The sequence below is a fragment of the Pyrus communis genome, chromosome 1 (genome assembly GCF_041283825.1).
Source record: "Pyrus communis isolate YQ-2024b chromosome 1, ASM4128382v1, whole genome shotgun sequence".
NCBI lineage: Eukaryota > Viridiplantae > Streptophyta > Magnoliopsida > Rosales > Rosaceae > Pyrus > Pyrus communis.
Window position 1 is genome coordinate 11,798,293 of NC_142565.1, and position 24,172 is coordinate 11,822,464.

At 35.7% G+C, this 24,172-nt stretch overlaps 2 protein-coding genes across 2 annotated transcripts; one reads left to right on the forward strand and one right to left on the reverse strand.

Annotated features, from left to right (window-relative positions):
• Positions 1 to 1,915: 1,915 nt before the first annotated feature.
• Positions 1,916 to 7,392, reverse strand: LOC137720421 (LEAF RUST 10 DISEASE-RESISTANCE LOCUS RECEPTOR-LIKE PROTEIN KINASE-like 2.1). The gene is made up of 6 exons (XM_088697698.1): positions 6,508 to 7,392; positions 4,581 to 4,610; positions 3,585 to 3,614; positions 3,454 to 3,498; positions 3,308 to 3,337; positions 1,916 to 3,129 (listed from the first exon to the last, which is right to left on the reverse strand). The coding sequence occupies exons 1-6, from the start codon at positions 7,331 to 7,333 to the stop codon at positions 2,009 to 2,011; spliced, it is 2,082 nt and encodes a 693-aa protein (XP_088553824.1). The 5' UTR covers positions 7,334 to 7,392; the 3' UTR covers positions 1,916 to 2,008.
• On the forward strand, positions 7,386 to 10,300 carry LOC137720419 (rust resistance kinase Lr10-like). Its single transcript, XM_068459488.2, has 2 exons — positions 7,386 to 8,930; positions 9,083 to 10,300. Exons 1-2 carry the CDS (start codon positions 8,234 to 8,236, stop codon positions 10,219 to 10,221), a joined length of 1,836 nt encoding a protein of 611 aa, XP_068315589.2. The 5' UTR covers positions 7,386 to 8,233; the 3' UTR covers positions 10,222 to 10,300.
• The last annotated feature ends 13,872 nt before the right edge of the window (positions 10,301 to 24,172 follow it).

Here is a 24,172-nt window from a genome sequence, read left to right on the forward strand (position 1 = left end):
GCTCAAATTCATTCTTTTCTACTCTATGTTGGCTTTTGAAATTTGTTATTGTTCATTGTCAATTTGTAAACTTTCAATCATTAACATTGATCAAAGCGAAATCTTATGTGAAAATAGGATCCTAATTAATCGTCTCGTATTATAAAAGACTGTCTAGCTGCGTACGTGTTACTTGTATATTTGTACTTGGTTTTTAATCATTCTATTGTCAAATTGTTAGATTGTTAATCGAGACTGTCGATTAAGTGAAATCATGTTTGAATGTGTGATCATGATTAACAATTTAGCAAGTAAACACATTTTTGTTGGGTTTAACCGTTCAAATCATAGTGAGACACGTGCACAAAATTGCTGTTTGAATTTTTGTTTTTAATCTTGTTCATGTTGATGCTATCTTTTTGTACAAGTCATGGCTAATTGTAGTTGTTCTTGTGTTTCGTGGTGGGGGGAAACTGTCAGTTGGGTGTGATACAATGCACTCTTTGGCACGTCCTCTTGTACGCTCAGAAGTTTTTATTTCTCATATTATGTTGTGTTGCTTGGTTGCACCCTTTGAATAAGACCCCTGCATAAGCCAAAATCAGGCATCTCGGATAAGCTCTAATTCAAGCCTTCTCTCTAAAACTGGAGCTTATACGAGAAGCTGAAATCCAATTAATGAAATAATGTAGAGTGGCGAATGTATATTCTTAGATTCATGTATGCTTGTGCATGTAACTTCTTCTAGCCAAAGGATTAACATTGGTAGAAGCTCTTTGTTTACACATTTCTTATCAATCAAAGCTGATTCAAACTGACCCTACACTCACATTTACTGAATTTCTTACACTCCAGACATGGAAAAAAAATTAAAGCATATTCTGTTGTCCTACGCGTCTATCATTTGTCGCTGCATTTTGATGGAGGCTAAAATCTCACAAATGCATACTCATGTCATGAGCCTTGTTTTTAGCTACAAGTTACTAAAAGTGACGGGAAAGTATACAAACAACACCCCACTTGTAAGTGATTCCAGATCAGCTCAACGACGATGGTTGTTTGTGTGGTTGCAAATGTTGATGGAGGCTAAATTGCACAAATCATTAGTGCGCGAAGTGGGTTATATGTCAATGTTACTCGTGTGCACGGGTGACAAAGACATATGACCCGCACCGTATGAATGATTCGTGTAATTTGACTAATTTTCAATTAGAGATGGGGACGATTGATTGCACCGCATGAATGATTCGTGCAATTTGACTAATTTTCAATTAGAGATGGGGACGATTGATTGTATTGGCATTGTATGATCGATAATGTTGTTCAATGCAATTAATATATCATTTTTAAATTGTGGGGAATTCAATGACACGAGACTTTAGAATAATAAAAAATTATATGACTTTTTAAGTCTTTTGAAGGAACAAGAGTTGCAGGTTCACAGTTGGAATAATGAAATTTCCACACAATTAAGACAGAAGTATCACTTTCTAATTGATAGATATTCTTGTGTTTGACTTGTGACACATGACACTTTTATTATGGTTTAAAAAAGTATAAGGGGGGATTTGTGTGTGTATACCACATGGATAGGTGATCTTCATGTCAAGCACCAAGTTTTGGCCAAATGTCACTCCATAATTAGTTCATTTTGTTTCATATTGATCAAACTGGGTTCAATTACAATGTATATCATAAGAGGTTTGGGGTGAAATCCAAATATCATATTCTTCTTCATCAAGACATCAATGCCTTGTCTATTGGGGCGAAGCCAAAACATAGATGGACAAGACTGATGAAGAAGCTCATTAAGCTCGTGAAAGGTAGGCCATGGCAATCCGTGCAAATGGGTAGATGAGAAGAGCAAAAATAAGAAAACCTTTGACTGCTTGATAAGCTAGTCAGTCTACTATGGAGGACCAGGTTCTTCAATATCAACCTCGAATAATAGTTCTTCACTAATTAAATCTGTTTTTAAAGTAAGAATTTATAATACATTATTTCACCTTTATAACTAAGAACTTGATCATCACCTAGCTGCCAAAGAACATGTTATCTCTACGTTTGAACATATTGGGTCTTGAATGTCACCCACAGCCACAGGAGTCTCTTGTGGGCATAGAGAAGGCCTGGGGGGCATTTGCAGACATTCAACATCTCCTCCAAGCATCTCGATGACTTTGTGCATCGAAGGGCGATCGGTTGGCTTCATTTGAATGCACCACAAGGCGGTTATAACCATCTTTTTTATTACATTCTTTTCCTCCTCTGTTACATTGTCCATCTCCAAGTCATTTCCCACATTATACTGATCGTATACCCACAGTGGGAAGTAGATTTGGCTTGAATGCTCTACCCTTGTATTCAAATTCTTCCTTCTGCTTGCCATTTCCATCAACAACATTCCGAAACTATAGACATCGGCCTTGTGTGAGACGCCTCCAATATTTTTGTAGAACAATTCAGGAGCAATATATCCCATTGTACCTCTCGCTGCCGTCAACGTGACAATGCTATTATCGACGGGATACAACTTTGCTAGCCCAAAGTCAGAAACCTTTGCTTTGAAGTTCTCATCAAGAAGAATATTATGAGGCTTGATATCGAAATGGAGAATTTGCATCGCGCAACCTTGATGTAGATACTCAATCCCTTGAGCCACTCCAAGAGAAATCTCATACATTTTGTCGATAGTTAAAGGCACACTTCCTTCTTTGGAATAAATGTATTTATCAAGAGAGCCATTAGCCATGAACTCATATACTAGAGCACGCTTTGAGCCCTCAACACAATAACCAACAAGTCGCACCACATTGGCATGGCGAATCCTTCCAATGGTAGCTATTTCACTAATGAAATCTTGGCCATTAGCTTTGGACTTGCCCAGAACTTTAATTGCTACAAAACGGCCGCTGCGTAACTTTCCTTTAAATACTGAGCCATAGCCGCCTTCGCCCAACTTATCCTTAAACTTGCGAGTCATCTTCTTGATGTCCGAGTAAGAGTACCTTATAGGCATGAAATTCTTATCGCGCCGTAGAAAGTCTTCTATTGTACTATACATTGACAAATGTCTTCTTCGCCATTTATAGACTAAAAATACAGCCGCAATTGGAACGCCAAACAGTAGTCTTGCTAGAAAAATTAAGCCTGCAAAAATATATATCACCAAAGGAATCGTAAGATAAGAAACTTATATGTTAGATCCACATACCTTCAACTTTCTTCAACTTCTTTTGTTTCTAAATTACATTTTACTTTGTTTCATTCATGACAAGTTGGAATCTACACACGCACACATACAACTAATAATTCAAGCTTTTCTTACCGATATCCATCAGTATTTCCCATCCACGCGCTGAAACAAAATAGCAAAGAGTAACAGCCAATTATATCAACGGCTATATGTTTGAAAAGTGAATAAAAATCAAAGACTTGACTACATGTATGCAAGAAATACAAGCTCTGTCTTACCGATGGAATGGATGTAATGGAATGGAAACCATCGAGGAAAGTATCCTGCAATAAATACCAAACAAAATTCAGCAACAACAAAACACTAGACTACATAGACAGAAGTTAGCATTTGGAGAGACAGTCCTTACCAAGATCCCAGGTTTTATTCAGAGTATAACCTACAGTGACAAAAGTGAAAAAAAATACACAACATTAGCAATACCATAACGAGTCTTCATTAGTGTTGAATCATCAAGTTTCGAAACATATCTTTTCAGCGAGTCCTACAATTACGCTTTTGGTATATAACCAACAACTGAATGCCAAATTTCAAAGATTATTTAGTTTACTGCCTGCCATGTTTACTTAAAGGGTAATTATTCACAACCTCAATCTTGGGCCACACAACAAATTTTTACTTCATTTTTTTTAACATTGCAATATCATACATTAACCTACGTATCCATTACGACCTCTGTCTCCTTATCCATCAATTTGTCTGTTAACTGCTCACGTAATAGACGCGAGACCCACTCTCTCGCCCATCTGAATTGAAAAATTAATTAAATATTAATAAATTAAGAATTTCAAAATCCTTCGCACTGCTGCACGCTAGTGTGCGAGACTACTCAAAAACCTTAATTTAGTACTATTTAATTTCTCCTCAATAGGAAAATTAACGAAAAGTCCAAAAAAACTTTAGTTTTAATGAAAAAGAACAAATAAAGGTGTAAGTAAATAGTACCAGAAAAGGTAAAAATGTGATTTTTTGTTAAAAGTGAACAGTACTGGAAGTGTTTCGTTAAAACTTCATTTCTCAATTCAATTGGGCGAGGGAGTGGCTAGCAATTGCAAGGTCATCATTTAATAGACAAATAAATGATAAAAATACGGAAGTCTAATATTGCAACGAATTTATAAGGTAATATATGATGTTGCAATATTAAAAAAAAATAAGGTATGAGTTTGTTATGTGACATAATTTACTCTTACTTATAATTTGTAGAAAGAGGATACACATTGAAATCTAACTACAAAAGTTAGAGGCTTGTGTATACTCTAAAGTTGTAAATATTGAATTTTAAAGAGAAACAAAAAGGAGAGATTTATTTTCTTCATTTTTGTTTTGGAGAGGGACCACTTACGGATTTTAGCCCATGCATATTGAAAGAAACCTACAGTAAAAGAATAAAACAACATTAGCATAACAACCGTTAGAAAATAAAATTCAAGTTGCTGCCATTTGTTGATACCTGTACAGCATTTGCATATATAAGAAATAAAGGGATATAGTTTTGGGAAATGGCCATTATATAAGAAAAATGGTAAATTATAAGAGTCGATATCAATTCGTTATAATATTTTTAAGTATTTCATTTTCATACCTTAAGTACTATTTTATTTCAATATAGTAAATCTGTTATATTTTTCATCTATTAATTCTTTAAAAACTGATGTGATTGCCACATTTGTGTTACGTAGCTGCTAAATTTATGCTACGTGGCAATTTTTTTTATTTATTTAAAAATAAATAATTTAAAAGTTATTAATTTAAAAAAAATAAAAATAAAAAACCAACATAACCCATCTTCTTCCCCGACCCCCCTCCCTGCAACCCAAACCCCCCACCCCACCCCACCCCCACCTCCGCCGCAACCCCCACCACACCGAAAACCCAGCTGGGTTTTTTGGAAGCGAGAGTTGCAGAAGACACACAGAGGTGCCCCCACGGAGACAAGGAGAAGAAGACGGATCGGGTCTTGTAGCTGCTTTCTCCTTCTAAGTCCACTTCTCTTCTCTCTCTCTCTCTCTCTCTCTCTCTCTCTCTCTCTTTCTCTGTCTAGAATTCCCTTTGCTTTGACTGAGGTCTCCACTCACAATGATGGCAAGGACTGCTGCCACATCGTGGATGGTAAGGTAATCTTCTAGCTCCTAAGCTGCGGTTTTCAGTTAAATTTGTGGATTTTGCATCTGGGTTTTAATTTGAGGGTTTCTGTGTATGATTGAATCTGGGTTTTAATTTGAGGGTTTCTGTGTGTGATTGAATCTGGGTTTTGCTCTGATTGGATCTGTGTGAAGTGCTTTTTTTTCGTCTTGAGAATTTAATTCCCCCTTTTGATTTTGGGGTTTTGGGTTGAATAGCTGGGTTTTTTTTGGGGTTTTGGGTGGGGTGGGGTGGGGGTATGGGGGGTTTGGGTTGCAGGGAAGGGGGACGGGGAAGAAGATGGCTTCTGGGTTTTATTTATTTATTATTTATTATTTATTATTTTTTTTTAATTAATAACTTTTTTAATTTATTATTTTTACATGAATAAAAAAATATTTTTTTTGCCACACAAATGTAGCAGCCACGTCAAGTAGATCAATGGATAGAAAATGTAATGGAGGTATTATATTGAAATAAAAAAAGTGAAATGTTTTAAAGATGTTGTAAGAAATTGAAATCGATTCCAAACTTGAGGTGGGAAAATGTAATTTACCCTAAGAAAAACAATTAAAAGTGTTTAGCGGTAATAGAAATATAGACAACAACCACAATATAAACAGTCTTAATAGGATGAAATGTTTATCTCTTTATATAGTTCAGATAACCTCATAAATATTGTATTATTAAGATATTATTGTTACGATATCAATAATATTGTTACGGTATGATATCCATAATAATGTCTATATACTGTTGACATGATATGAATATTGTTGATATATTTTTCAAGCAGAATGAATGGCTTAGCAGGAGGTTTCGCAACTAAAGAATATATATTCCTCTTCCGTTGAGGAACAACTGGTGCTGTGCATTTTGTATACAACGATTCAAACTGTTTATATTTTAGTACATCGTTCATAGATAAAAAAAAAAATTAAAAAAATCCAAAACCATAAACACATTCAATTGTAGTAAAGAAAATAGAAGAATATGATTTTTCAAAAAACACTAGTATGACTGGCATTTAAAGAAAGAACTAAAAGATAGACAGATAAATCATTGAAAGACAATGTAAAATAGACCTACAAGCCATCCATCAAATAAGCTTGTTTGAGAACAAAGTACTTCATTTGAGAATTACGCACCTGGGATGGTGCGTGGAAAACATTTAGAATGAGAGGCATTGTAGTCCAAGAGCATCGAAAAGGAATACGTGCCATTGCAGGGTGAACGTAGTTCATCAGGCCAATACACTCGAAGCTCAATGCCATACACGAGTGCACTGTGTATATATTCATAACTATAAGAGGCATTGTTGTACCCCTTAGAGTAGTCCAAGAGCATCCAAGCCTTCCGCTCGACACTGCAACCCTCATATAAATCTTCCATATCCAAAGAGCTTGAGCGGTCAACCATGACATAACTATAAGATTTTGGTTGGATCAAAGAAGTGGCACTATTATTCAAGCATGGAGCAGTATCCACGTACAGAGAAGAATTCACTGGGTTTCTACACATCAAGTAAAATACTGACGTTGAAAGCGGTGAAGCTGTGCCATTGTGCGAATCATATGTATATGACATATAAGGAGTTCTATAATCAATGAAGGGCAGAATATTTCGAGGCATGGAAGAGCAATTGTTGTTGTCAAGGCCAGGATCTAGAAGTCGGATTGTTTTGTTCTTGTAGTTGATTGCCTGTACGTAGTATTTGCCAGAATCAAGTAGATCTAGAACTGTTGTATTGTTGTTCTCACAGGAAAGAGTATACCTTTTATCGCCACATGTCTTCGGATCATCGTTTAGTCGAAAAGGATAAGTTATGTTATGGATAAGGCCGCAGGAGGAGGTACATGAAGACTTACTATCATCCTTAGCGTTACAAGTTTCACCGCAAAAGCAAAGAACAAGGAAGGCTAGAACGAAAGGCCAACAAGACAAGGTGAAGGATCTGCTTCCACTTTTTTCCATGGGTAGAAGAGAGAGAGAGAGAGAGAGAGAGAGAGAGAGAGAGAGAGAGAGTTGTTTACTAGTAGATAAAAAGTAGTAGCTTAGAAGGTTGTATACATACCCATATTATAATATAGGAGTGGGGTTAAAGGAAGCACCTTCCGTGAAGTTCCAATTATTAATTAGAAAATATCTTAGGGGAAAGTCAGTGAATGATGTTTGTTTGACACAGTCGGTCAATAGCGAAGATTGACTTGTGCAATGAAATGAGAGGGAGGAGGGAGGCAGCGTGAGGAGAGAGGAGGTGGCAGCGGAGTTGGGGGTGGGGGAAGCTTGAAAATTCTAATGTTATTAGTGGAGGATAATTGGGAAGCTATGACAAAAATTTCTTAGTTGGTGAACTTAACATAAAATTGGGTATCAATAAAAGTACCCTCTGAGGGCAGGGATGGTTTTTGGATGACAAAACCTTGAGAGGTGTGTTCAATTAAGATTTTGAAGGATTTTAAAAGAGTTATAAATTTCATAGAATTTTATGGAATTTCAAAGACCTTTATTTAGTATTTTGGTAGTGCATTTGTAGCATTTTAGTAATTGAGAAGAGTGGGTTGGAGAAGAAGGTCACATCCACGAAAACAATCCAGTACTTGCAGTTGAGAAGACAATTTAAGACGGATAATCTTTTTTTTTTAATTTGTATAATAGAAAAGGAAGCACCTTCCCTGAAGTTGCGTGCAGTAAGCACTCAAATTATTGATTAGCATAGAAAATATCAGAGGAAAGTCGGTCAATGGCAAAGACCGACTTGTGTAATGAAATGATGAAGGAATTGCTCCTCTATTCCTTTTGCATATTGTTAATGCAGAATACTCTATAACTACTACGTATGTATATATATGTGTGCACGCTTAATTAGATTCCATGCGCATTATTGTTACTATTACTAGCTCAAAAATGCCGAAATTGCTCATCGCTTCCTTTTGCATATTGTTACTGGTTTTCTTCAAACTAGTTGAAGCAAGCCAATTTACATGCTCCGAATCCATATGTAGCGATGATCAAGGCCCGGCTATCCATTTTCCATTGCACCGCAAGCATCATTGTGGTCCTGGACTTGAATGCAATCAGACAGATGAGCAGCCGATAATCCTAGGAAAATTCTTTGTCAAGCGCATAGATTACAAGCGTCAGGAAATCCAAGTGCATGACCCATATTACTCTAATTGCTTGCTGCTAATAAAGCCTGTAAAACTCCCAAACATGCCACTCTCTCCCTTCAACTTGTCAATTTTCGACATCCGTAACGTTACCTTACTCAGCTGCCCACCTGTTGGAACGCCTGATGAGCATCAAGTCCGCTGCCTCGGTGACCCTGGTAGCACAACTTATGGTGCTTATGCTAATTATGGTTTTGATTATCTCCTCGGGTGGCTACCATCTTGTACAAGAATGTATGATGTTTTATCAGTTCCAACTGGTACTCGGTTAGGAAATGAATATGATGTTCTTCGTTTCAAGTGGTCTAAACCAAATTGTACAGAATGTGAAGCAGATGGAAAGAGGTGTAGATGGAAGAACAGTGGCACCAACAGTGAAATTGAATGTGTGAGGAAACCAAGTAAGGATAACATATATTTGTACTCAGTGGTAGCTACTTATAAACATCTTTAAATTTATGTCTCAGTAATTATTATTTAAAAAAGATGTTGTCCATTTTATTAGGATTAATCGATTGACAGTCTTGATTTAATTTGCAATTATCTTTTACAGGCAACACATGGAAATTATTGGCTACCGGTGGAATCCTGGGTTCTTTGCTTCTTGTTCTACTGATGATTGCAGCATATCGGGTATATAGCGCTGACAGAAAGGAAAAAGAGAGTCGATTAAGAATTGAAAGATTTTTGGAGGATTACAAAGCACTGAAACCGAGCAGGTATTTGTACGCAGATATTAAGAGGATTACAGATCAATTCAAGGACAAGTTGGGCCAAGGAGCCTATGGAACTGTCTTCAAAGGAAGGCTTTCTTCTGAATTCCTTATTGCTGTCAAAGTCCTCAACAGTTCTAAGGGAGATGGGGAAGAGTTCGTAAATGAAGTGCGAACCATGGGTCATATCCACCACGTCAACGTGGCTCGCTTGGTTGGATTTTGTGCTGATGGATTTGTACGAGCTCTTGTTTACGAGTTCTTCCCCAATGGTTCCCTGCAAGATTTCATTTCATCTGCAGATAGTAAGAATTCCTTCCTTGGTTGGGATAAGTTGCAAAATATTGCCCTCGGCATAGCCAAAGGAATTGAATATCTTCACCAAGGATGTGATCAACGAATCCTCCATTTCGATATCAAACCCCATAATGTTTTGCTAGACCAAAACTTCACTCCAAAAATTTCTGATTTTGGTTTGGCCAAGTTATGTTCCAAGGATCAAAGCTTGGTGTCTATGACTACTGCCAGGGGGACCATGGGATACATTGCACCCGAAGTGTTCTCCAGGAATTTCGGAAACGTGTCTTACAAGGCAGATGTCTATAGCTTTGGAATGCTGCTGCTCGAGATGGTAGGAGGAAGGAAGAATATTGGTTCAACCATAGAGAACACCACAAATGAAATATACTATCCACAGTGGATTTATAATCTTCTAGAGGAAGGGGATGACCTACGAATCCATATTGGGGAAGAAGGAGATGGTAAAATTCCAAAGAAACTTGCAATTATAGGGCTATGGTGTATCCAGTGGCACCCGGTGGATCGTCCGTCCATGAAAATAGCGGTTCAGATGTTAGAAGGAGACGGAGAAAGCTTGACCATGCCGCCTAATCCCTTTGTGGCTACAGGTCCTACAACTAAAAATGGAAGCATTCCGGCAAGACGACTAGAGTTGGAACCAATTGCTGAACTAGAGTAGAAATTGTAACAACAATATATGTAATGTTAACATTGAATGTGTAATCTTTCAAACCTAATTTAAGGGTGTTTGTTTCCAATTCTTGTTAACTTTTTTTATTTTTTTGTTTTGTAAGCGTCGAAGGAAATCAAGTCTTGGACTTGCCCTATGCATGTGGCAACCCCTCCCAAGTTTTTCTCTTCACATTCGGCCAACTTTTACTTGGAATTTTAATTAGTATAAATCTTAAACAAAGGAAAACAAAACGTAGTTTCTGAGGTATTGAATCATTGAAATGGACGTCGTGCTGCTGGGTTGGAACTTGGAAGAAACTTCATGGATGGATGCTGGATAGAGGTAGCAAATTAACTCATTGAATTGTTAAGGGTATCCGATATTCACCCCAGTTGCTATAATAAAAGATTTGGAATTATGTGTATTATCCAAATGATTATTCTTCTTTTATTAAATTTCCAAAGAAAATGAAAATGAAGTAAAATTGTATAAATTAATGAAGTGTCAAAAGACAATAATAAATTAATGGAAAAAGACTAAAATTGTATAAATTAATGGAGTATCAAAAGACAATAATAACAGAAAAAATCATTTTTCGTTAAACAAATTAACTATTTATTTAAGAGGATGTGGATGAAGGTTGATGCATCACGTGAATACAAAAAAACCAACTTTGAAGAGAGACATTCATTAGAAGCAAAGAAAAAAGTTATAATGATTTAGGAAAAAACAAGAAAAGGTAATTAAATGGGACTCATTGACATGATTAGGTAAGCGCCGGTGAACGAGAATTTTTTTAATATGATCGGAATACGAGATGATATATTATGTGTTATTATGTAAATAGTGAGATATGTGTGTTAAAAAGTTCATATCTTAAAAAGTAAAATTTTTCACTACTTACATAAAAATACATGATGTACCATTCGTATTCCGATCACAATGAAGAATTTCTCATGGTAAACAATCTTGAGACATTCATTACAAGCCAATAAAAAAGTTATAACAATTTACCAAAAAGCAAGAAAACCTCATTAAGTGGGATTCATTAAAATACTTGATTAAGAGAAAAGTGGTGCTATCTACATACTTTATTCAATTTGCAATTGACCGACATAATGAACTGAAAGAAAATCAAATAACAAAATTTAACAAATGATGCACGAGAGGTAAAAAAGAATGTGTAGCTAGTACAACCAAATAATATTATTGTGTTTACTTTCAAGTTTTTAAGAAAATGAGAGTGCTAGTTTGCAATTGAATAAAAGGAAGAAATTTTTAGAAGAAAAATTATATTCTCGTGCTTATTTTCAAGTATTTCGAGAAATGAGAGTGGAAATTCGAATTGGAATTAGGAATGAAAGTTCCACTTGACTATGACCAAGAAAGAAGTTTAACTCTCTAAGCGGCAGCCTGGCAGGTCTTCCAATTGAAGTGAACCAGTAATCTAGTATTTGGTTGGGAGCTAGTGGCTAGAGCACCCTCCGTGCAGCTGAAGTTTTGAAAAATATCTAAGAGGAAAAGTCATGCTAAGTTAAAGCCAGGCCCATAATGTCGGACAATCGGTCTATGACACGATTGACTTATGTGATAATTGAGATTGACGTACACGTAACACGGTAACAGGCCCATGATGCCAAACAGTCGGTCAATGGCAGGATTGACGAATGTAATAATTGAGATTGATGTACATGTAACAGGTGAGACAAGGATTATCTGCCATTCCATTTTCGATGCCTTCATATTTTGTGTGGTCACAGTTAAGTTACGTCAACATTTTATATTATTTTTTTATAAAGATAATAAGACAAAAATGAATAGTAATATAACATATTGACGTAGCTTAACCATGACCATACAAACATAAAGGCACGGAAAGGCACCTGAAGTAGGAGGGCAGACAATCCTTGTATGTAACAGGTGCCGTCACGATCATAGTTAATAATACAAAACTATGTGAATAAAGACTTACACACTACAATCCTTGGTTATGGAAAGAAATCATTTTTCATTATAATCCATCAAATTATGGAATCTATACTTTTGAAATTTGATCTAATGGTTTAAGTTATTATGATTTTTAAAATAGATCCCTATTTTTAACCGTTGGATCAAATGTTAACGACATAAATTTCCTGATTATGCGGAAGGGATCCGAAAATTATCTCTCTTTTCCCTTCATTACAAAGAAAAAGACATCAACCTGTTCCGGATTTCATGTGAATTAAAATGAATTATTCTTTTTTTATTAAATTTCCAAGAAAAATGTAAATGGAGTAAAATTGTATAAATTAATGGAGTATCAAAAGACAATAATAAGAGAAAAAAATCATTTTTCGTTAAATAAATTAACTATTTATTTAAGAGGATGTGGATGCATCACGTGAATACAAAAAAACCAACTTTGGAGAGAGACATTCATTAGAAGCAAAGAAAAAAGTTATAATGATTTAGGAAAAGGTCATTAAATGGGAGTCATTGACATGATTCGAAAATGGGTAGTGAACAAGAAATTTTTCAGTGCGATCGAAATACAGGATGATATATCATATATCATTATGCAAATAGTGAGATATGTATGTTAAAAAGTTAATATCTTAAAAAATAAAATTTCCCACCATTTATATAAAAACAAGTGATGTACCATTCGTGTTCCGATCATAATGAAAAATTTCTCATTGTAAACGACCTTGAGACATTCATTACAAGCCAATAAAAAAGCTACAACAATTTACGAAAAAGCAAGAAAACCTCATTAAGTAGGACTCTTTAAAATACTTGATTAAGAGAAGAGTGGTGCTATCTATATACCTCATTCAATTTTCAATCATCTGATATAATGAACTAAAAAAAATCAAAAAACAAAAATTAACAAAAGATACCTAGGAGGTAAAAGAAAGTGTGTAAATAGCACAACCAAATAATATTGTTGTGTTTACTTTCAAGTTTTTAAGGGAATAAGAGTGCTAGTTTGCAATTGAATAAAGGGATGAAATTATTAGAAGAAAAGTCATATTCTTACGCATACTTTCTAGTTTTTAGAGAAATGAGAGTGGAAATTCGAATTGGAATTAGGAATGAAAGTTCTACTTGACAGACCAAGAAAGAAATATGGTAGGTCTTCCAATTGATGTGAATCAATAATCTAATATTTGGTTGGGAGCTAGTGGCCAGAGCACCCTCCGTGCAGCTGCAGTATTGATAAAGATCTGGGAGGAAAAGTCATGCTAAGTTAAAGCTAGCCCCATGATGCCGGACAGTCGGTCAATGGTAGGACTGATTTATGTTATAATTGAGATTGATGTACATGTAACAGGCCCACGATGCGGGTCAGTCGGTTAATGGCAGGACCGATTTATGTAATAATTGAGATTTATGTAGATTATAACAGTGATTTATGTCGGTTAATGGCAGGACTGATTTATGTAAATCCCGTTCCCACTATTTATATAAAAACAAGTGATGTATCATTTGTATTCCGATCATAATGAAAAATTTCTCGTGGTAAACGACCTTGAGACATTCATTACAAGCCAATAAAAAAGCTACAACAATTTACGAAAAGGCAAGAAAACCTCATTAAGTAGGACTCATTAAAATACTTGATTAAGAGAAGAGTGGTGCTATCTATATACCTCATTCAATTTTCAATCATCCGATATAATGAACTAAAAAAAATCAAAAAACAAAAATTAACAAAGGATGCCTAGGAGGTAAAAGAAAGTGTGGAAATAGCACAACCAAATAATATTGTTGTGTTTACTTTCAAGTTTTTAAAGGAATAACTAAGAGTGCTAGTTTGCAATTGAATAAAGGGATGAAATTATTAGAAGAAAAGTCATATTCTTACGCATACTTTCTAGTTTTTAGAGAAATGAGAGTGGAAATTCGAATTGGAATTAGGAATGAAAGTTCTACTTGACAGACCAAGAAAGAAATATGGTAGGTCTTCCAATTGATGTGAATCAATCATCTAATATTTGGTTGGGAGCTAGTGGCCAGAGCACCCTCCGTGCAGCTGCAGTATTGATAAAGATCTGGGAGGAAAAGTCATGCTAAGTTAAAGCTAGCCCCATGATGCCGGACAGTCGGTCAATGGTAGGACTGATTTATGTTATAATTGAGATTGATGTACATGTAACAGGCCCACGATGCGGGTCAGTCGGTTAATGGCAGGACCGATTTATGTAATAATTGAGATTTATGTAGATTATAACAGTGATTTATGTCGGTTAATGGCAGGACTGATTTATGTAAATCCCGTTCCCACTATTTATATAAAAACAAGTGATGTATCATTTGTATTCCGATCATAATGAAAAATTTCTCGTGGTAAACGACCTTGAGACATTCATTACAAGCCAATAAAAAAACTACAACAATTTACGAAAAGGCAAGAAAACCTCATTAAGTAGGACTCATTAAAATACTTGATTAAGAGAAGAGTGGTGCTATCTATATACCTCATTCAATTTTCAATCATCCGATATAATGAACTAAAAAAAATCAAAAAACAAAAATTAACAAAGGATGCCTAGGAGGTAAAAGAAAGTGTGGAAATAGCACAACCAAATAATATTGTTGTGTTTACTTTCAAGTTTTTAAAGGAATAAGAGTGCTAGTTTGCAATTGAATAAAGGGATGAAATTATTAGAAGAAAAGTCATATTCTTACGCATACTTTCTAGTTTTTAGAGAAATGAGAGTGGAAATTCGAATTGGAATTAGGAATGAAAGTTCTACTTGACAGACCAAGAAAGAAATATGGTAGGTCTTCCAATTGATGTGAATCAATAATCTAATATTTGGTTGGGAGCTAGTGGCCAGAGCACCCTCCGTGCAGCTGCAGTATTGATAAAGATCTGGGAGGAAAAGTCATGCTAAGTTAAAGCTAGGCCCATGATGCCGGACAGTCGGTCAATGGTAGGACTGATTTATGTTATAATTGAGATTGATGTACATGTAACAGGCCCACGATGCGGGTCAGTCGGTTAATGGCAGGACTGATTTATGTAATAATTGAGATTTATGTACATGTAACGGGTGCCCGTCACAATCGCAGTTAATAATACAATGATATGTAATAAAGACTTACACACGACAATACATTATTCATCTTTCGTTACAAAGAAAAACACATCATCCTGTTCCGGATTTCATGTGAATTAAAATTAGTTCAAAATACATAAAATTGCTCATCTCTTCCTTCCTCTTGCATATTTTTACTTGTTTTCTTTAGAAAAAATTATAGCAATAGTTCTTTAATTTTAATTCAATTAGAATAATGATCTATCAACCAAAAATTTTATGACCATTAACCTTTTAACTTACCAAAATGTGCAACTATGATTCTTTTTGTCAACTCCATCAGAATTTTGTTAAAAAGACTCATATTGGAAGAACTGTTGATACAATTAGATTAAAGTTGAGAGACGTTGCTCTAATTGGCTTAAAGTTGAAGGACCATTTCACTAACTGGGTTAAAGTTGAGGCACTATTGCTACGATTTTTTTCATTTGGTTTTCTATATTTGCCTATTGATTCAGTCTCACGTGTGTGTGGCACGTGACTTAATTTGAAAAGTTTTAACGGAGTTAACGAAAAGAACTACAGTTACACTTTTTGACGAAATTAAGGGACCAATGATCATGAATTTTTAGTTAATGAACTATTACTTAAACTGAGTTAAAGTTGACGGATCGTTGCTACAATTTTCAGTTGAGGAAAGCAAGTATAACATATATAATTATTGCTGGTTTTAAGCAATTATCATGAGGATATTAATGACAGTCAAATTTTGCATCTTATGTGAAATCCCGTTTTCGGATTTCACTGTTATAATCTACGTATTTGTATTATTGAGATTTTATATTATTTTTTCGAGAATTTATATTAGTTTATTTGAAATTAGATTTCAATTAAACTAGGTACGAAGGGTGAAGTTTGGAAAATTATTATTTACTCGTTGACCTTTTGAGGTCACAAGTAACGTTTTCGAATAGGCCTCGAAGCCATTTGCGAGTCCGAATTATGACGATATAGTTACGGACATTTGAAGTTGTGAAACTTTAAGTTGTGAAAATTATTTAATTTCCACCAGAGGGTAAAAGGTCCAAATATATATTTGGGTTAAGTGAACCGGTTAAGGGGATTAGAAAAGAACCAAGAGAGAGGAAAGAAAGGAAAAAAAAAAAAAAAAAAAAAAAAAAAAGGGCTGCTGCTAACCCGTTTTGGGGTTGAATTGGACTCGTTAACCCATAAACTTGACCCGCTTGTATCTCCTTCATCTGAACTCCATTTTGAGTGATTTTGGTGTCCATAGCAAGCTCTTGATGAGCCCTACATCATTGTAGTGTTAGATTTCCCAATTTCTTTTCCATTTTTCCAGTTCGAAGCCACAAACCCACGGGTGTTCCGGCGGCTTTATCCCTTTTTCCGGTGGCTCCGACAAGTTTCACCGTCCATGACCACCACCAAAAGACTCCCCTCAACCCCAGGAACAAAGCCCAAGCTATGTTGGAGACGTCGGAGTTCGATTGGAAGTCGAATTCAAAGCACACCCACCTTAGGGTTCCGGCGGTTCGTGGCCAGTTTGGGGTGTTTTCCAGCAAAATTGGCCTTGGCCACATGTATAAAGTTTACTTTACTCATTGAGATCTTCATTCCTGTAAATTTTGATAATTTTTGGTAATAGTTGGATTTTCCGGCGAATCGGGACGGCCGACCTCCACCCGCGGCGGTGCATGCGGCTCCGCGTGGCCTATGGGCCAATGATGTCTTTTTAAGCACTTTTAGATGCCATGAGTTCATGTTTGATATCCGTACGACGTAAATTGATTGTCTGGACTTAGCTTCATTTCGATACGTGAATAGGTCAAATATAAACCGATGATCCGACCATTGGATCGTTACCAAACTTTAAGCAATAATAATAAGTAATATTTGAGGATGTTAGGAACTTACGGATCGGGAATCAGACTTACGGATCTTCCCGAATTGGATTTCTAAGTTTGTAAAATAAATTATTGATTGCCACCTAACTTTTAGTAATTGGCAGAGATCCGACTGTCGGATAGCGATGAAATTTTAATATGTTGTTCTTTGAGAATAATGTGGACCTTAGGAAGTTACGGATCTAGATTATGATGTGCGGATCTTCTGGATCAAATTTTGCAGCGTTGTGGATCCTACTTTTGACCGAGAATTGACTTTTGGTCAACATGTCTCGAAACGTTCTAAATACTAAAATTAATATTACGGGGGACTAATTGAAGTCTAGTGTGCTTACATTGGTTAGAGAGTGACTTGAGTATATGAGATATGGATATTAACTTATTTTCTTTTATTAATATCGTATGTGAATATGTCTTGGTCTTATAAATGGGATTTGTATTGAAGTGTGATTTTATATATTAGCCAGAGACTATGTTATTAAACATGAATTGGCTTGTGTACTGATGATGGTTGGGATATATTTGAGTTTAATTATCTTTTAGTACTGTGATTGATGTGTATGATTTTTTTATATTTTTTATGATAAGGTTATCCTAGAATCCTATTTGAAGTATGTTGTAGCACCCATATGCTTGTGTGACATTTTAGTGATGGCCTTGAGAAGTTGATGGTGTAGATGACTACGTTGAAACTCATAGAGGTTGAGATGTGGTTACGTTGTGTGTTGAAGTTATTGCACCATGTAGCAAAGGTACATGGATGGTCCTGCTTGGTATACCCGCGATGGGGGACCCTACGTATTCAGGGGTGATCATGCCTTGTATATCCGCGTTGGGTGATCATCGCCTGCGCAATTATGTTGAAACATAATGATGTATATGATGGATGAAATAGAAACCTTGATTATCATGTGGGTTATTATGTAGCTTGAATTGAATAATTCATGCTTGTCAAGTCCAAATTTTTTATTGAGGAATGTTATGCCTTTTTGGCTTGAACGAATCGTGTTATATGTCAAGTTATAGAGAAGTTGAACTACGAATGACTTGATCCCTAATGAGTGTACGTAGGCAGTCTAACGAAGAGATTAGATGCAGCCATAAAGTATATGAAAATTTTTTATGCATCTGGATCTTGAATGATACTTTGTATATATTCAGGAGGTGGGGTATGTTAGATATATGGGTATTTGGTGACGTCACGTGTCGATCCTGGACATATGTCAGGATCGGGGCGTGACATCTTACATGCAAGGCAACATATATGTGGAAATTATTGGCTACAAGTAGAGGAATTCTGATGTCAAAATTCGAACTAGGTTCAACACATGATTTGTCTAGGGTGTTGCTGCGACTGAATGGCTCAAGAGAAAGAGAGAATAGGTGTAGCACTAGATAGTTGGTGTTTATTTAGGAATAAGGTTGGTTTGTGTTTAGATCTAACTTAACTAAAACGATGATACACTTAGTGAGATACTGGTTTAGTTAAGTTTTTTCTTATCGCTGACTTGGAATCCATTGTGAAAACTGAAAAGTGTGTTTGCCTAAGTTTGTAAATGGAAATAAAATAAGGGAAATTTTATTTAAACCCATCTAACCTATTTCCACACCCAACTTACTCTTTGCACCAATTTGATTTTTAACTAAACTATTAATATTTCTTTAGACCCAAATTTAATACCTAATATACCCCCATAAACCCAATTCAATATGTGGATTTACTTTTACATCCATTTGATTTTTAGAAGCTAAATTTGATGGGAGGAAGCTCCTCCTGTAATTTATTTCATGGCAAGGAAGTGGTCTAGAACTCGTACCACCAATTTGAACTTGATTTCTTTGGTATGGTCATCGTGCTTATTTCGTTCCACAAGACACTCCCACCAGGACTTTGCATAGGGCCGCCGTGCTCCTTGCTAGGCCACCCAAACAAATTAGGATCAGTGGATGCTTTTGTGGCAAGTGACTCCACACACCTTTTTGGAATGTTGAGTTCTTCAGCATAAAGGAGAATGTCATCACAAGTTTGAAGTGCCTTTAGAGAGTCCTTCCAATTTCGAAGAACGACCTGATTGAGAAAGGCTTCACTTTGTCCTCCCCATACCCTTCAGTCATTTCTAGATGCTCAACAGCACATCGTAGATATACAACATTTGACGCAGTTAGCTCAAATTTCACCCCGTAGCAGAATTTGGCTACCAATTCAAATGTTTTAGCCCCACTGGGAATATTAACTATTAGGGTTTTAGCTAGAATGAACGTAGGATAAAGTCATCGTAGGGTTTAATTATAGTGTTTGGATTTATTGATAAATTTGAGTTTTATTATTAATTTCATTTTGTACTTAATAGTAATTATGCAATAGGGTAAAATGGACAGTTAACATTTAAAATTTAAGTTGGGTGTAGAAATAGGTTAGATGAATTTAAATAAAATTTCCCATAAAATAATAATGAAAGCAAAAAACTAAGTGTAACCATTTCATGATTGAGTCAAGACTATAAATGTTCATAAAAGGGATTCGTGGGCTAATAAGCCGATTTACATAACTGAAACTTAAATAAACGTCGAAATGTAAAGAAAAAAAAAAAAAAAAAGAATCTAGCAAGATTCATAATCATAACCATTCTAGCAGATTATTCTTCTTTTATTAACTTTCCAAGGAAAAGGAAAATAGGGTAAAAGATTTTTTTTTTTTTTTGAACAAACGATATTATCTACACTAAGAGGAAATATGTAACATCCCACATCGACCAACGGAGAGGGGGTGATATGCCTTATATGTACATGCCCACCTTCATATAGCATGAGGCTTTTTGGGAATTCATTGGCTTCGGGGTTTCATCAGAACTCCGAAGCTAAGTGAGTTTGGGCGATAACATTCTCAAGATGGGTGACCCGCTGGGAAGTTCTCGCGTGAGTTCCCAGAAACAAAACTATGAGGGCGTGGCCGGGGCCCAAAGCGGACAATATCGTGCTACGGTGAAGCTGGTCTGGGATGTGATAGAATGGTATCAGAGCCACTTTGCCGTGTGGTGCGAGTGTGCAAACGAGGATGTCGGGCCCCTAAGGGGGGTGGATTGTAACATCCCACATCAACCAACGGAGAGGGGGTGATGTGCCTTATATGTACATGTTCACCTCCATATAGCACGAGACCTTTTGGGAACTCACTGGCTTCGGGTTTCATCGGAACTCCGAAGTTAAGCGAGTTCAGGCGAGAGCATTCCCAAGATGGTTGACCCATTGGGAAGTTCTCGCTTGAGTTCCCAGAAACAAAACCGTGAGGGCGTGGCCGGGGCTCAAAATGGACAATATCGTGCTACAACGGAGCCGGTTTGGGATGTGACAAAAGAGGTGGGTTAGGCTCACAATGAGCTAACAAGTGGCTCACTTACTAGTGAAGATGAATACTACTAAACCGTAGTACTAAGTGGCAGGATAAAAGAAAAGTTGAGCAAAAGAAATTTCAACGATCTAGAAAGGGATCCGGGACTTCCACACACTATTTTTGTTCCTCTTATACACTCTTTATTCCACCAAAACAGTACATCAAATTGGATATGAGGCCACAATTAAGGATGAGCACAAATTGAATTAAGACAAATTGTATAAATTAATGGAGTATCAAAAGACAATAATAAGAGGAAAAAAAAAAAATCACTTTTCGTTAAGCAAATCAACTATTTATTTAAGAGGATGTGGATGCTGATTGATGCATCACGTGAATTTGAAGAACAACCTTGGAGAGAGACATTCGCTAGAGCACTTCCAGTGTAGGAAGGTTTCTTTGGCAATAGGCAACTCAATCCTCTTAAATGAACAGTAACTGTCTACAATGAACAATAACTGTCCAAATGCATCTCCACCCCTAAATTGAATAGTCAAGATAATTCGTATTAAAATATTAGTATTTTTTTATTTTATAAAATAATAAAATAACTTTATTTTTAATTTCAGATAATAATAAAATATTAGTTGAAAGTATTCAAAAATATTGTGCAAATGGAAAAACATAGTTATGTATTTATAAAATATATATATATATATATATATAATTTTTTATATTTTTAATTATGTTTTATAATTTTTAATAATTCCTCTAATTTTTTAATAATTTAAATTGTGGCAGACTTCATAATGACGTCAGCCTTATATCACATAGGAAGGGCACTAAGTTAGGCAATTATTGTCTGACTTCTCCATTGGACTCACCTTAGGTCCAATTGTCCGAGTGTGCTGGAGTGTTTTGGGAAGGAAGAGAGTAGATTGGGTCGCTCATCCCCAAGACAATAAGAAACGGTAGACTTGCTTTGAGAAAAAAAAAAGAAAAAAAAAAGGAAAAAGAAAAAAAAAGTTATAATGATTTAGGATAAAGCAAGAAAAGGTCATTAAATAGACTAATTTACATAATTAGGAGAAGGGTGGTGAGCGACCTTGGAAGGAGACATTCATCACAAGCCAAAAGAAAAGTTACAATGATTTACGAAAAAGCAAGAAAACATTATTAAGTGGGACTCATTGAAATACTTAATTAAGAGAAGCGTGGGGCTATTTACACATTGTATTCAATTTTCAATCGTCTAATTAAATGAAATAAAAAATAGTAAATGACAGAAATTAACAAAAGATATGTGAGAGGTAAAAGAAGGTATGTAGATAGCACAACTAAATAGTATTATTGTGTTTACTTTTAAGTCTTTAGGAGAATGAGAGTGCAAGTTCGCAATTGGAACAAGAGATAAAACTTTTAGGAGAAAACTCATATTCTTGTGTTTACTTTCAAGTCTTTAGAGAAATGAGAGTACAAGTTCGTAATTGAAATTAGGGATGAAAATTCTACATGACCATGACCAAGAAAGAAGTCTAACTTTCTAAGTGGTAGGGCTTAGAATTGATGTGATTTAATAATCCAATATTTGGTTGTGACCCTCCGTGAAGCTACGGTATTGAAAGGTATCCAAGAGGAAAAGTCATGCTAAGTTAAAGTCAGGCCCAAGATGCTGGACAATCGATCAATGGCAGGACTGACTTTTGTAATAATTGACATTGACGTACATGTAACAGAGCCATGATGTCGGACAGTCGGTCAATGCCAGGATTGACCATGTAATAATTGAAAATGACGTACATGTAACGAATAATTAATAATACAATGATATGTGAATAGAGACTTATACATAACGATACGTACATTATTTATCCTTCAATACAAAGTAAAACACTTCGAGTACAGATCCTCTTCGGATCTAAAAAAATTGAACCTAAGGATAAAATAATCCGGATCGTTGAAATTTAATCTAATGGTTACAATTATTATAACTTTTAAGGAATGAGAGTGCAAGTTCGCAATTAGAATAAAAGATGAAATTTTTAGGAGGAAAGTCATTATTGTGTTTACTTTCAAGTTTTCAGGGGAATGTGAGTGCAAGTTCGCAATTATGATAAGGGATGAAATTTTTAGGAGAAAAGTCATATTATTGTGTTTATTTTCAAGTCTTGAAGAATGAGAGTGCAAGTTAGCGATTGGATTTAGGGATGAAAATTCTACATAACTATGACAAAGAAAGAAGTCTAACTTTCGAAGTGGTAGGACATCCAATTGATGTGAATTGGTAATCCAATCTTTGGTTGTGAGCTAGAGTGGCTAGAACACCCGCCGTGAAATAATATCCAAGAGGGAATGTCATGCCTTGTTAAAGCCAGGCCCATGATGCTGAGCAGCCGGTCAGTGGCCAGACTGACTCCAAGAGGAAATGTCATGCCTTGTTAAAGCCAGGCCCATGATGCCGAGCAGTCGGTGAGTGGCCAGACTGGCTTATGTAATAATGGAGATTGATTTACATGTAACGGAAGCACTGACGGGAGCATTGTGATAATGATAGCTAATGACATAATGCTACGTGGATAAAAACTTACACACGATATTACATTATGGATGCTTAATTACAAAGGAAAACACTTCATCTTGTTCCGGATTTCATGTGAATTATAATTAGTTCAAAAATGCAGAAATTGCTCATCTCTTCCTTCCTTTGGCATATTTTTACTTGTTTTCTTCAAGAGTGAAATTGAAGGTGTACACTTGAGGAAAGCAAGCATTACCGCTGGAGTTTAAGCAATTATCATGAGAATACTAATGACTGTGCTCTGATTTTGTATCTTACATGCATGGCAACATATATATGGAAAAGATTGGCTACAGGTGGTGGAATCCTGGGTTCTTTGTTTCTTGTTCTACTGGCAACTGCAGCATATCGGGTATATGGCGCTCATAGAAAGGAAAAGGAGAATGAATTAAAGCACTCAACTCAAGCAGGTAAAGAGGATTACAAATCAATTCAAGGTGTTGGTGTCAAACCTCGAATAGAGCCCGACTAGGTTCAACACATGGTTTGCTCTGGGTGTTGTTTTCGGTCTTGGTGTCACTGGATGGCTCAAGCCTCAAGAGAAAGAGAGAATAGACATGGCACTAGATAGTTGGGCTTTTATTTAGGAATAAGTTTGGTTTGCACTTAGGTCTAACTTATGAACCAAAACGACACCTAGTGAGATGTTCGGTTAAGTTTTTTCTTATGCCTCGAGTGAAGGAGGACTTGGAATCCGTTGTGAAAAGTGTGTTTGCCTAGGTTTGTAAATAGAAATATAATATTAATGAAAGCTAAAAACTGAGTGTAACTATTTCATGATTGAGTCAAGACTATAAACGATCATAAAAAGGGATTCATGAGCTGATAAGCCGATTTACATAACTAAAACCTAAATAAATGTCGAAATGTAACCTAAATAAATGTCGAAATGTAAAGAAAGCAAAATAATTATAGCAAGATTCATAATCATAACCATTCTAGCACATCATGATCTACAAGTAATAATCTTCCATTCTAAAATGCCATATAACGAAGGGAATGATAAATGCTAATCATCCTAAAACTTAATTCTTATATCTTCCCTTTTTGGCGTCATATTTAACAAGAGAATTATTATTAGCACTTTAAAGATTTA

Bases quoted from the DNA above. Each gene is read 5' to 3' on its own strand.
- LOC137720421 (XM_088697698.1), bottom strand. From the start codon at position 7,333: ATGGAAAAAAGTGGAAGCAGATCCTTCACCTTGTCTTGTTGGCCTTTC. The intron at 4,611-6,507 runs GTGCGTAATTCT...CTTTTACTGTAG, and splicing joins TTTTCCACGCACCATCCCAG to GTTTCTTTCAATATGCATGG. The intron at 3,615-4,580 runs GTAAGTGGTCCC...TTGTCACTGTAG, and splicing joins ATATGCATGGGCTAAAATCC to GTTATACTCTGAATAAAACC.
- LOC137720419 (XM_068459488.2), top strand. From the start codon at position 8,234: ATGCGCATTATTGTTACTATTACTAGCTCAAAAATGCCGAAATTGCTC. The intron at 8,931-9,082 runs GTAAGGATAACA...TATCTTTTACAG, and splicing joins TGAATGTGTGAGGAAACCAA to GCAACACATGGAAATTATTG.